We start from the raw sequence: 13,018 nt of genomic DNA, 5'->3' as shown, positions 1-13,018 counted from the left end.
TAGATTTATAAAATAAATATAATTTAAACAATATAATGTTTATAGTTTTAAATCAAAAAAAAAAAAGGTTTAATAATTCTGTTGGGGGATAAAAAAAAATCAGGAATGATTTAAAAACTGCTCCGATTCAAAAATCATCATTCAATGATTTTGCCTTTTCATTGGCATTCATTTGTTGTTTTTTTTTTTGTTTCTTTTAATTGATCCGATGTGGTTGTTTGATTTGAAAATGTGATTAACTCCAATTCCAAAATTAAAAATATCTATTGTTTGTTTTTTTTATTCTTATTGTTAAATAAAATTAAATAAACAAAAAAATTGTTTGTTTTTTTTTAATTTATTTATAAATTTATGATTGTTTTTTTCTTTTTAAATCTTTCTACGGAATAAAAGATTCTTGGTAACTTGAGTACCTACAGTGAAACAAGCGGTTAACCATGGAAGAATGTCAAGTGTGACAAAGATGGAAGAAAAGAGGAAGTATGGAAGTGCGAGTGGGATAACACCACGTCCGTACTCTAACATATAACTTTCTCTCTCGCAACAGTATCCCTTGGCAACGAAATGTGGGAGGAACGAGTATTCACCGGCCTTGAAAACTCTTGGTTTGAATTCACCTGGGAAGTAGGTCTTGGTTTCACCTTGGATCATGAAATCGTAGACGTCCATCAAGTAACGACCAGAGTGACCTTGCGAGTAGAGTGGTGAACCGTACAAGATGAGGTACTCTGAGAGTGAACCGTGGAGAACACACATCTGACCCATGGCACCACCACCGTTGAACAAGATCCAACGTGGCTTGGTGTTAATGAAACCTGGATACTTTTTGGCCAACTCTTCGGTGATGATGGTGAAGGCTTCGTCGATGGGCTTGCCTACACCCTTCTTGGTGCACTCGTGCAATCCTTTGACGTCGAGTACCAATCCACGCATCAAACGAATCTTGACCAACAGGTAGACTGATAGTACCAATCCAATGACGGCAGTGGCAATAACCAATGGATTCAAATCGATCAACAATTGTACAACATCATTGACATTGTTGATTTGAGGAATTTGAACATATTTTGAATAATCCATAAGTTGCGTTTTATAAATTTTATTCTATTCTATATAATAAATATAAAATGAAATAGAAATAAAAAAATAAGATGAAATAACTTTAAAGTTCAAAATTGAATAAAAAGAGTGATTGATGGATCATCAAAAAAAAAAAAAAAGAAAATCCAAAAAAAAACAAAAAAAAAAAAGGAACCCAAATGATATTTTTGTTTTTTGCACGTTCACCTGGGTGATGATCATGCTATCTAGTATCATCAATATTTTAAATTTACATCTTGTTTGTAACCTGCAAATATTGTACATTTCATTATAACCAAAATTTTTAATATTGAATTATTTGGTTTTTTGTTTATCGAAACAAATAGAAAATCAAATAAAATCAATAATATATTGATCTCTCTATTTAATTATCGACGAAAATAATTAATTTGTTTTCAATGAATTTTTTTTGTTTCTTTCTTTGAGTATCCAAGAAAATGATAAACAAATCAAAATAGTTTATAGACCTGAGATCAGATCAAAGAGAATGTTTTTGATAATAATAATTTTTTTATTTTTATTTTTATATCTAGATAAATAAAATATAGAATTACTTACCTTTTTGATGTTTATAAAAGTGTGCTACCATCAATAATCCAAACTCTACAGTTCCAATTTCTTTAATGCATTTTGGTCCAGGTGCTCCAAGTCTGTCATTGATTCTGTTCTCTGGCAAGAAGAGAAACTGGTCCAATAGTTTCTTTTGAAGTAGCACTAATTCCTCTATTCTAATACGAATTTCATTATTGACTTGAGCATCTTTGGCTATGCTTATCAATCAAAGGGTTCTGTACTTTGATTACATTAGACGGTGCTGCTACTGAGGTGATTGCCAGTCGATCTCATCTTGACACTATATATATGATTGGTTGTTATAGCCGAATTGACCAGAGCACGTGTTAGGAACGGTTGGACCGGATATTGCCGAGAATAATATCTGGGAAAGTATAATTCTATCTCTTGCAAGTGATGAACCTCGGTGTTTTAGATACTGGCACCAATGACTGCAACCTCTGGACTGAGTGACTTTAGGTGGCGGCGGCGGAACTTGTGCGACTAGAGACATAGCAATATCCGAGATTGGTTGTGGACAGCTGTTGGAGACGATTCAACCAGAGCGATGGAATACTATCCTGAGCAGCTACAACAGGGGTGGGTCTGCAATCATTAATTTGATTTTGATTTTTTTAGTTGTTTCATAACAATTCTGTGTTTAAGGGGAAGTTGGTTTTCTTTTCTCTGAATTCTTTATTTATATTGGTAATGATAATATTAAAATAGGATATGATATAAATAAAGAATTATAATTTTAGAAAATATTTAATTTTAATGTGCAACAATAATTTTTTTGTTGTTAATTTAATATTCTTATTTGGACAAGAGAAAACAAATAAAAAATCCCAATTTTTTTAAAAAAAACAAACCCCCATACTTTTTATTTTTTTTTATAAATCTCACGTTTTTTCGATGGAACCCAACAAATTATTTTTCGTCTCTTTTCGTTCGTTTTTTTTGTTTGTTCCCATAACAACCGAAACGACTAACGCCAGACTGGTTTATATGAGATTACCTGATATTGTTCTCTCAGACCATATTCTTAGGATCATTTCTTGAGTTTGTTCTAACTTACTAATCTCATCATTAGTAATCTCGTTCATGGCAGGGATGAAGAAGTATGACTACACTATCAGAGCGCGATGCAGGTAATATATCGGAGTTATCTCTGATATGCTACACATAGATGACCGTAGTGATACTAAGCATATCACAAGATAGTAGTAGTGCTCTAATCTGCTTTTATTAAATTTTTTTTTTTTTTTTTTTTTTTTTTTTTTTTTTAGTCGAAGGTAGTAAGTGACCTGTGGGTTGTGGTCGTATTTTATTGTGGGATATGAAACTACGAAATGAAGCTCAACACATTTGGATACTTAATAGAGTAATTGCAAATCAAGATGTGATCTTATATAAATCAGTCTGGCGATGATTCTAAACAACTAATAATTACAAGTCAAGCTTCTCCTTAAAGATTCTGGTCGAATCTAAGGAGTATAAGGCGACTTTGAATGATAATCAATCAGTTAATTATTAATCTTATTAAATTTATCATAAACAAAATAATTGTTAGTTGTATTAGTTGTTGTTGTTGTATCCAAAATATTATCATCTATATCTTCATTATTAACATCTTTAAAATTTCTTGCTGGTGGAGTCTCAAATAGGAGAGAATTTTGATATCTGTAGTAGGAATTAGATATTTTCATGCAAGTATTTATCGTCCTCTCTTTGGTATTGAGAACTAATATTGTTTATAGAGGTTGAATTTTTGTTTTGAATCATATCAGAATAAGTTATCTAATAAAAAATTTCCAACTACTTATCAATTTATTAAAAATATGAATAACATATTCATTAAATAAGAATTAAAATATCAATAAATGTGTAGGAATATTTAAAAACAAAAAAAAATAAAATTAAAATAAAATTAATGGGTTCTTTGTAGTTTGGTAAAAACAACTTGATCACCATTAAAAAATTTTTTTGTCAAAACAGATTTATTTATCACCTCTCCAATGTTAAAACAAAACAAAAAAATTAAACTTTAATCTATCTTTTGATTAATATTTTTTAAATATCATTCTTTATCTATATTTATTAATAATGGAGAATACACCAAGTATTACCGGAGGAGTAGCAAGAACATCAGTATTGATTGCTGGTGGTAGAACTTTGGTAACCAATTCATTTATAAATGAACAACTAAAGATCTCTGAGAAGCTTGAAGAGTCATTTATTCCATACTATGAGAATGTCTACAAGAAAGAACCATTTTACTCTGAGATCATCAATGATAAAGTTGCATCTTTCGATCCGTATGTAATATCAAATTAAAATAATTAAATAATTAAAACCATACGATACGATTCTAATAAAAAAGATAGGTATGCATATTTCTTTTGTTGTACAAAAGAATCAGTTCAAATTCTAATGGAACAGTCGGAACAATTCTTAAATATGATTCCAACTCAGTTTGCTAGAAATCAGTTGGCAAAGTATGTTTTTTCAAAAAAAGGTTTAGAATTCACAACCATTGAAGATGCAAAGAGATATTGTATTGAAAATTACACACCAGTTCAATGTTTTGGTCTCATGTATTTGGATTCATTTAATGTAAGATTTGCACTCAGAAATAAATTCATTGACCACATTTTTATGATGCATATTAAAGATCAAACCATACAACAATATGTGATTTTGGGTGCTGGTCTTGATACACGTGCTCTAAGAATGCCATTCGGTAAAGAATCGACGGTTTGGGAAATTGATTTCGCACAGACTTTCCAATATAAAGAAATGATTCTAAATGAAGCAATCAAAGTTATTCCACCAATTTCCAAAGCAAAACTTCATCGTGTCACAAGCAATGTATTGGAGAGCAAACAATGGATTTCCAGTCTTGAAGAAACTGGATTCGATAAAACTAAACCAACTGCCTGGCTTTTGGAAGGTCTTGTCATGTATTTAACTGAAAAAGATATAGAGATGTTGTGTCAAGAGGTATCATTAACCTCTGCCAGTGGATCATCGATGGTGATTCAAGCAACTGGTAAACGAGGATTCATGGGTAGAGTAATGTCATCGTTTTTGCCAACACCTTTGAGAAATGAATACAAATCAGCATCCGACAGACCTTGTGACTATATTACAAACTGTGGATTTACCAACAATGTTGAAAATAACACTGAAACAGATTTGTGCAAAAGATATGACTTTGACTATGTTCGTTCTTTCATGTCGATGGATACTGACTCTATCATTGCAATTGGATACAAACCATAGTAAAAATATCAATAAAACCATGATTGTAAATAACATTAATAATAAAAATTAAAAAATAATAAATTTAGTAAAAATAAAATCTCAGAGTTAATACTAATCTCATATCTGATAAATCATTGTCATTAGATTTAAAGATCATAAAATGATGATAATGCTAGTTAATTATGATTGAAAAACAACATTATCATCTAGGTAAAAAATGTATGATACAAAAAAAAAAAATCATTTTTTTATTTTGTATGTTCATAACGTTATTAAGTTACAACAAATACACTGAATTCAGCAACTAATAATAACTTTAAAGATGTTACTAAATTACTAAAAGAGATAAAATTAAAAAAATAACCAATTAAATTGGTAATAATAAGATCTTGTGGTAGGTTATAAATATTAAACAACCCCCAAAAATTATAATAATTTTTAAAGTAAAAAAGGATTCTTTGTTGTTCTAGAACAAATTAATAAAGTTCAATTATAAATATATAGAATAATGTAAAGCAACCATTTACACTCTCTTATAAAAAAACTTTCTTTTTTTTCTTTACTAATGAAAATAATATCAGTCATTTGTTTATTTGTTCTTTTTAGCATTGTATTGGTTTCTGCTGAAACCAATGATGATACTTGCTACAAAAACTATGAACTAACATTCATACCAAAAGATCATCAGTATCCAGTTGGATATCTAGTTGGTACGGCATGTCGTACCCAAGCATTGACTATTCAGCGTATTGATGTCTACAACTTCAAAGGTGTTCCTAATATCAGTCAAAATATGAATTACATCAACAAAAGAATAGAACTAGAGCGTATAGTCGTTGATTACCCAGGAGGATACTTCACAGACACCAACATTGAATTAAGAATTGTCCATAATCCACAAACAAATGCTTATGTAGCTAATGTCTTTTATCCAGTCAGTGCTTAACTTTATAATCAAATAAAAAAAAACAAACAATAAATAATATTGTCATTAATTAGAGTTTTTTAAACAAAACAAGTTTATTTATTATATTACTTTTATTTGAATAGTTGTTTGCAATCTAATTACAGATATCTTCGCATCTAGGTAATGGTGTTTTAAATTCTTTTTGTAAGGAATCGTTACTTATTTATGTAAAACTACTTTAAAAAATAATATAAATTAATATAATTTTTTTCAATTATTATTATTTTCAAATACAATATCTTTCAAAAGCATTTGATTTAGATTTTCTAATCACCAAATATGAGTTGCAATATTGTATTGCTCCTTGTTGAATATAAATTAAGAATTTTTTTAAATAATTAGAAAACAATTAATTTATAGGTATGATTAATAGATTGAAAAGAGTTTGTTGATTAAGATAAAATACTATTTAAAATAATAGATCAATTTATGAAATATAGAAAAAAAAAAGTAAAACCTTTAGAATCTCATTTGAATTTAAATAATAACTCGTTTATTTATTAGATATTGATTGTTTGGATGGTTATTTGAAATGTAATTACATATATCTTCAAATCCACTCAAAGGTACTTTCAATTGGTCTAAAATCGATTCCTTTGTAGTAGTCAAATTGATTTGAATACTATGTTGTCGCAATTTTGAAAGATTAGGTTGAAGTTTTATAAGAACTGATCTTATATCTTTGAATCCACTATTTTCAAAGTGTATATGGATTGATTTCAATGTTGTTGCATGGCAGTCGATCAGTGGAAAAAAAAAACATGATGTGAAGTCTTTTGTTATTAGTTTATTAGTTTATGTTTATTGATAATGAATAAGACGGTGTTTGTTGATAGTTAGTGGTTAAAACTAAAAGTGATATTTATTTATCGTATTTTAATAAAGCTGCGAAAGTGGTTGGGAGCCAGTTTTGTTTTGTTATTTTTTTTTTTTTTCTTTAGTTGAAAACCTTTTAATTATCTTGTACTAAACACATATGAATTCAGAATATAAAAATAATAATAGTGATCATTGTCCTAAGAGAACCTATTGTGACTCAAACAATGATAATAATAATCATTTATTTTTAGATAATATTCAAGAGAGAAAATCAATTAAAATAACAAATAATAATGATGATGATGATGAGTTAGAGATATTAGTAAAGGAACTTGAATCTACGGATTTCGAGGATGAAAACTCTATACTCAATATGATATTGATTTATCATTTCTATTTTCGGTTAATCGATTTTCAATGCGAAGTAGTTTGTAAATGGAGATCGAAATGTGTTCAATACTTTAATAGCTATCATCATAACAAACAGATTCATTATTACCATGAGATTAGCTATGTTCATTTCATTGTCAGTGTATTCTTTGATCGATCTAACGATGTATTCAATAAGATGACCGACTTATCAATAAGTGACTATCAACCAGTGGTAATCGATATTCATAATAGAATTATAAATCATAAAGATGTAACATATAAATAACATATAACGGATAATAAACTACAAACATTTTACTAACATTATTATTTTTAATAGTTTGATCTATGGTTTAAAACATTACATCAAGATGATATTGAACAATTAAAATACAGAATCAAGACATACAACGATGTTTGTTATTTTAATAAGATTGAAGTTACAGATAATTTCAATTATGATCATCTTTATAAATTGGTTTATGAAAATAATAATAATACTAATAATAATATAGATAATAATAATAATAATAATAATAATAATAATAATAATAAAGAAATAATTTTAGATTCATCAAAATCAAACTATTTACCTGACATCATTATATCCAAAATATTTTGGTTTTCATTGGATTTTCAATTATATCATAGTAGTAGATTTAAAGATAATATTAGCCAATCAATGGATATATACTCTGGAAAACAAATACTATTCTATGCAATGGTATCGAAACAATTTTTTAAAGTCATTTCAAAATATCTAAACAATATCTATTTTAAATGGAATCATCATTTCGTTATTGAAAATGAATATTGTTTAATCAAATCACCTCCATTATACTTTGACTATGAATATATTAAATTCATTAGATACTATCAGAGTGTTGACACTGCCACTCTCTTGATGTCAAGGGGGAGACATTCCTTTTGGAGTCGGACGAGTTGGATCAAGCCAATCAAGATGATCTCGTCTCGAGAAGATACATCTACAATGAATCGATCATGAAATGCGATCTAGAATACCGAGAGTTGGTAACCGATCATTGGTATTTAGTGTATCCTCCACCTATGCCAAGTCTCAAGCGTATCGATGTTCGTTGTTACATGGGTTATACAAAGAACTACAGTAGTTTACTCATTGATATCATCGAGAGTCTTGGCAGCAATGTCAATGGGTGTGGTCTCGAACACTTCACAATCCGCATTACCAAAGACTATGAAAGAAATCCAGAACAAAACAAGATTAAATTTCTCACACATCTAGTGAGAAAACATCGCAAGACATTGAAATCAGTCAGTCTTCACTATGAATCGATGTCAGAAGAAGACTTTGAAACTCTTTTCCTCACATTAAGAGAGATACTACCAAACCTTTTACGATTTAAAATTCAATTGGGTATAAAAGTAGAACAAAGAATTCCAAACAACTACAAATTCATCAGAGATTGTAAAGATGAGTTAGATACAATTGCTTCTCAATATCTATTGGATCTAACAGAGAAATTTAATCAAGACCGGAAAAGCAATAAGGATTCTAATTTATTATTTGCAAAGACAATTAGATTTAGAAGATACATTAGAAAGGACAATAATTAAAAAATAAAAAAAAATTATTTATTGTCCAAGCATCAAGTACTTTTAAAATTACATTATTTTTTTCATCATTATTTGATTTTTATTTACACATAATTATAAATAAATTTCCATGCATGAACTAAAAAAATAAAATATATTTTTGTTAAAATACTTTAATAGTAATATTGAAAACAATTTTTATCTTTGAATGGACAATTAGATTAATAAATAATTAAAAAGGAAATTCAATCAACTTATTATTTTGTGTGGTGAACTTCAAGCACCACTATTGAAAAATAATTTTTTAGAGATTTTTATTTTTATTTTTTACATTTAAATTTATTTTATTTTTTGTTATGGAACAGCTTCTTTTAAACAAAACAATTTGTTGTCTAAATTTTATTAAATTTCAGATTAAATAAATTTCTTTTAACGGTATGTTCCCTACCCCTAATAGTACTAATAGCTTCTATCTGTCAATAATAAAGCAGCTTACACCGAATTATCAACACAGACAACAATATCATATCACACAACTTGACACTATCTAAAATTAAAATATTTTAAAATAAAATAAAATAAAATATTATTATGCCACCCTCACAACAGCAACAACAACAACAATCAAGATATAAAATACTTGCATTCTTATTGATTTTCGCATTTGTATTTTTTGCATACAATATAATTAACACAAATAATAATAATAAAAATACTATAACAGATAGAAAAATGTCAAAAGCCGTCGCTGTATTAAAGGGAGAAAAAGTAAATGGTGTAATTAAGTTCACCCAAGAGTCTTCCAGCTCACCAGTATCCATTGATATTGAAATCCATGGTTTGGAAAAAGGTATAACAACTCAACAAACAATCAACTAAAAACAATACAATACAATAGCAATAGCAATATAGCAATATAAAGTGAGAATGAGAGGGAGGTGAGGTGAGAATGAGAGGGAGGTGAGGTGAGGTGAGAGAATGAAATTGGGTGAGAAAGTGTAGAGCAGAGAGCAGAGCGTACCAAGTAATTAGTAGAGTAGTAGCTTAATTATTAGAAAACAAACTAATGTTAATTTGATAATATAATCAAACAGGATTGCATGGATTCCATGTTCATCAATTTGGTGATACCACTAATGGTTGTATCTCTGCTGGTCCACATTTCAACCCACACGGTAAGCAACATGGTGGTCCACAAGACGAGAACCGTCATGTCGGTGATTTGGGTAACGTCGAAGTTACTGAAGCCGTCCTCAAGAGCACCATGACCGACAAGGTCATCTCACTCTTTGGTGAGCACTCTATCATCGGTAGAACCATGGTCATCCACGCTGACGAAGATGATTTAGGTAAGGGAACCTTCGAAGACAGCAAGACCACCGGTCACGCTGGTGCTCGTTTGGCCTGCGGTGTCATTGGTGTCTCACAATTGTAAATCATCCTGATACATTATATACCAATCAACCATTCACCATCAAAAAATAAATATTTTGTATATTTAAAAACAAATCATAATCATAAACAAACTATATATATTATTATTATTAAAATTATTATTCATTTTTTTAGGTTTTTTTTATTTAGATCTCTTTTTCTTTTTACGACTCTTTAGTTTCTTCTTCTTTTGATTATGACTTGATAGTGGTAAGGTTGCTGATAGATTAACTGGTTTTTGTTTCTCTGCATCATCTGAATTTGAATTGTCACTGTTGTTGTTGTTGTTGTTACCATTGTTATATCCTAAATTTGGAGTTGATAAATATCTTTTCTTTTCCTGTATGATCTTATCTGGATCTTCAAAAAAGGATGGATCACGATATTTGATTTCATTGAGTGTCAACGATGTTAGCAGAGTAGAAGGAACATTGAATGAATCACCATCGGGAGAAGATGATCCAAGTACACTGCTGTTATTGCTGCTTGTTGTGGTACTACTGGTGGTATTGGCTGAATCGGTGGTAGGTGGCTTAAAGAAACTAGAGTTGGTAATTCTATTCTTCTTTATCTGTTGTTGTTGCGCTTCTGCCAAGAATTGATTTACTCCTTCAACCTTTGATTCCTGTTCCAATACTATTGAACCAAATGCATTAATTGTATTATTATTATTGTTATTGTCATTATTATTATTATTATAGATAACTGATCCTTGGAATACAACACTATTATTTTCTTTTACACCTCCACTTCCACCGCTATTGTTGTTATCGTCATTATCACTGCTGTTTCCACTTCCACCTCCACTTCCATTGCTATTGTTGTTGTTGCTTCTTGGCGATACCATGGTGTGGAGAAGTGAAACTGGATTACCACCTTTCAGAGCCAACGTTTCGAATGGCTTTGAATTGAGATCGGACAGTCCCATACAGATGGTTTTGAAAGATGGACGTTGTCTTGGTTCGTAGCTAACACAGAGTCTGGCCAACTCACAGAAAACCTTTGGACAAGCGGGTGGCACATACTGATAGGCTTTATCGCAATCCAAATCGAATGCCTCCTGAGGTAGTCTTTTCAACTCATTCTTTACCACTCTAATTCCACAGATCATTTCATACAATAAAATACCAAAGGAATAAACATCACACTACATTAGTTACAGTTTGTTAGTTAATCTATAAAAAAATAATATTTCGATTTAACCCATAATACATACAGTTTCATCATAATTTGAACCAACAATAACTTCTGGTGCCATCGTTGTCTCTGATCCACAAATAGTAAGATAACCTTGTTTCTTCTCGATGGTATTGGAGACATCGAATATTCTTGCAAATCCGAAATCACATACTTTAGCTCTCACCGATGCACCATGCTCTTCAATCAAAATATTCTTTGCTTTTAAATCTCTGAAAATTACTTTCTTACTATGTAAATATGAAACTAGAATAGCATGACAACAACAACAACAACAACAACTGTATGATTAATATAAAAATGATCATAAACAAATTATAACTACAATTCATACATGCAGATGCAATATCCAATGCCAATTTAATTTTGAGTTGCCATGTTACACTTTGACCTTTACTCTTTAGATATTGATGTAGATCACCTCCATTGATAAATTCAGTGATGATCATATGTTTCTCTTCATTTTTCTCTTCATGTTTACATGATCCTATGTATTGTACTATATTTGGGTGTCTCATATCCCTACAATTGATTTAATATTAAATTAAATTAAAAAACATTAATATAAACTTCTCTAAATAATAATATTAATCATAAATTTGATATATAATTACATTAAAATTCTAATCTCTCGTTGCATGAATTTATAATAATCTGGATCGATCGATACCAATGAACTCAATGATTTTACGGCTACTTCGGTACCGAAATAAGATGCCTTTTGTACTTGTCCAAACGATCCTCTTCCAATGACATTCTCCAACACCAAGTCTGCATAATCTATACCAAAGATATCATCTCCTTTTGAAGGTGGTAATCCTTCAATTGGATTACCATCATTATTGTTCACCATTATCTTATCTTATCTTTTCTTTTTTATTTTAAATAATAAATGAGTATTTATCTTTTTTTTTTTTGTTTTTTTATGTTTTATAAATAAAGAATAACTTGATAATTGAGTTGATTTGACTTGATTATTATTATTATTGTTATTATTATTATTATTATTGTTTTGAGTTGAATTTGATTATCTATCTTATGTGTCTATCTAATCTAATCTATATATATTTAATCTGTTAATGAATAATATTTAAATATTAATAATTTTTGATTAATTTAAATGTTTATAAAAAAAAAATGATGTATGTTATATATAAACTAATTCATTATGTTAAAAACGTCAATCATTTAAATCACAATTGATACCCACAACCCAAATTTAAAAAACAAACATTCTATCTAACCACCTTAAAAAAACAATAATATATTTCTATAAATAGTGTTATAACATATGATACATACTTCTAATCTTAATAATAATAATACTACAAATAATTAATCAATCAACAAAAAATAAATATTAAAAATAGAAAATAAATTTGAAAAAAAAAGGGTGGTGTAAACAATACATGATTGATTAGTTTTTCAAATTATTATAATAAAAAAAATTCAAACTAAAAAATTATAAAACAAAAAATTTTATTTGAAAATGGTCGGTTGGAAAAATGTGTTAAAAATTGCAAATTGTTTTGATCTTTGGAAAGAGAGTGATCTCATTGTTTAAACAATGAACGTAATAGCAATTATAATAATAATAATTAAATGAATGATCATTGTGTGATCATTATTTCTATATTAATTAATTAATTAGTTAATTAATTAAAGTTTTTTTTTCTAAAAACAACAATAATTAATTGAAGGTCATCAAGATCGGAGGTGGTTGGTTCAAGTGCA

General features: G+C 28.8%; 5 protein-coding genes across 5 annotated transcripts; 3 read left to right on the top strand and 2 right to left on the bottom strand.

The window, feature by feature from the left end:
- Nucleotides 1-369: 369 nt before the first annotated feature.
- erg2 (ERG2 family protein) lies at nucleotides 370-3,362 on the bottom strand (the record flags this gene model as incomplete). The annotated part of the gene is made up of 5 exons (XM_020571269.1): nucleotides 370-1,104; nucleotides 1,335-1,461; nucleotides 1,656-1,871; nucleotides 1,923-1,954; nucleotides 3,213-3,362. 5 exons carry the CDS (start codon nucleotides 3,360-3,362, stop codon nucleotides 370-372), a joined length of 1,260 nt encoding a protein of 419 aa, XP_020438543.1.
- Nucleotides 3,363-3,759: 397 nt separating this feature from the next.
- PPL_00229 (class I SAM-dependent methyltransferase) lies at nucleotides 3,760-5,866 on the top strand (the record flags this gene model as incomplete). Its single annotated transcript, XM_020571268.1, has 3 exons — nucleotides 3,760-3,971; nucleotides 4,041-4,937; nucleotides 5,527-5,866. 3 exons carry the CDS (start codon nucleotides 3,760-3,762, stop codon nucleotides 5,864-5,866), a joined length of 1,449 nt encoding a protein of 482 aa, XP_020438542.1.
- A 997-nt stretch (nucleotides 5,867-6,863) lies between these two features.
- Nucleotides 6,864-8,674, top strand: PPL_00228 (uncharacterized protein; the record flags this gene model as incomplete). Its single annotated transcript, XM_020571267.1, has 3 exons — nucleotides 6,864-7,349; nucleotides 7,419-7,802; nucleotides 7,991-8,674. The coding sequence occupies 3 exons, from the start codon at nucleotides 6,864-6,866 to the stop codon at nucleotides 8,672-8,674; spliced, it is 1,554 nt and encodes a 517-aa protein (XP_020438541.1).
- Nucleotides 8,675-9,244: 570 nt separating this feature from the next.
- Nucleotides 9,245-10,088, top strand: sodA (superoxide dismutase; the record flags this gene model as incomplete). The annotated part of the gene is made up of 2 exons (XM_020571266.1): nucleotides 9,245-9,503; nucleotides 9,748-10,088. The coding sequence occupies 2 exons, from the start codon at nucleotides 9,245-9,247 to the stop codon at nucleotides 10,086-10,088; spliced, it is 600 nt and encodes a 199-aa protein (XP_020438540.1).
- A 141-nt stretch (nucleotides 10,089-10,229) lies between these two features.
- Nucleotides 10,230-12,137, bottom strand: PPL_00226 (serine/threonine kinase; the record flags this gene model as incomplete). Its single annotated transcript, XM_020571265.1, has 4 exons — nucleotides 10,230-11,234; nucleotides 11,304-11,514; nucleotides 11,597-11,806; nucleotides 11,899-12,137. 4 exons carry the CDS (start codon nucleotides 12,135-12,137, stop codon nucleotides 10,230-10,232), a joined length of 1,665 nt encoding a protein of 554 aa, XP_020438539.1.
- Between the last annotated feature and the right edge of the window lie 881 nt (nucleotides 12,138-13,018).

Source organism: Heterostelium album (genome assembly GCF_000004825.1).
Source record: "Heterostelium album PN500 unplaced genomic scaffold PPL_scaffold1, whole genome shotgun sequence".
Lineage (NCBI taxonomy): Eukaryota > Evosea > Eumycetozoa > Acytosteliales > Acytosteliaceae > Heterostelium > Heterostelium album.
The sequence above is the reverse complement of the archived record's forward strand: the minus strand, read 5'-3'. Positions and strand labels throughout refer to the sequence as shown.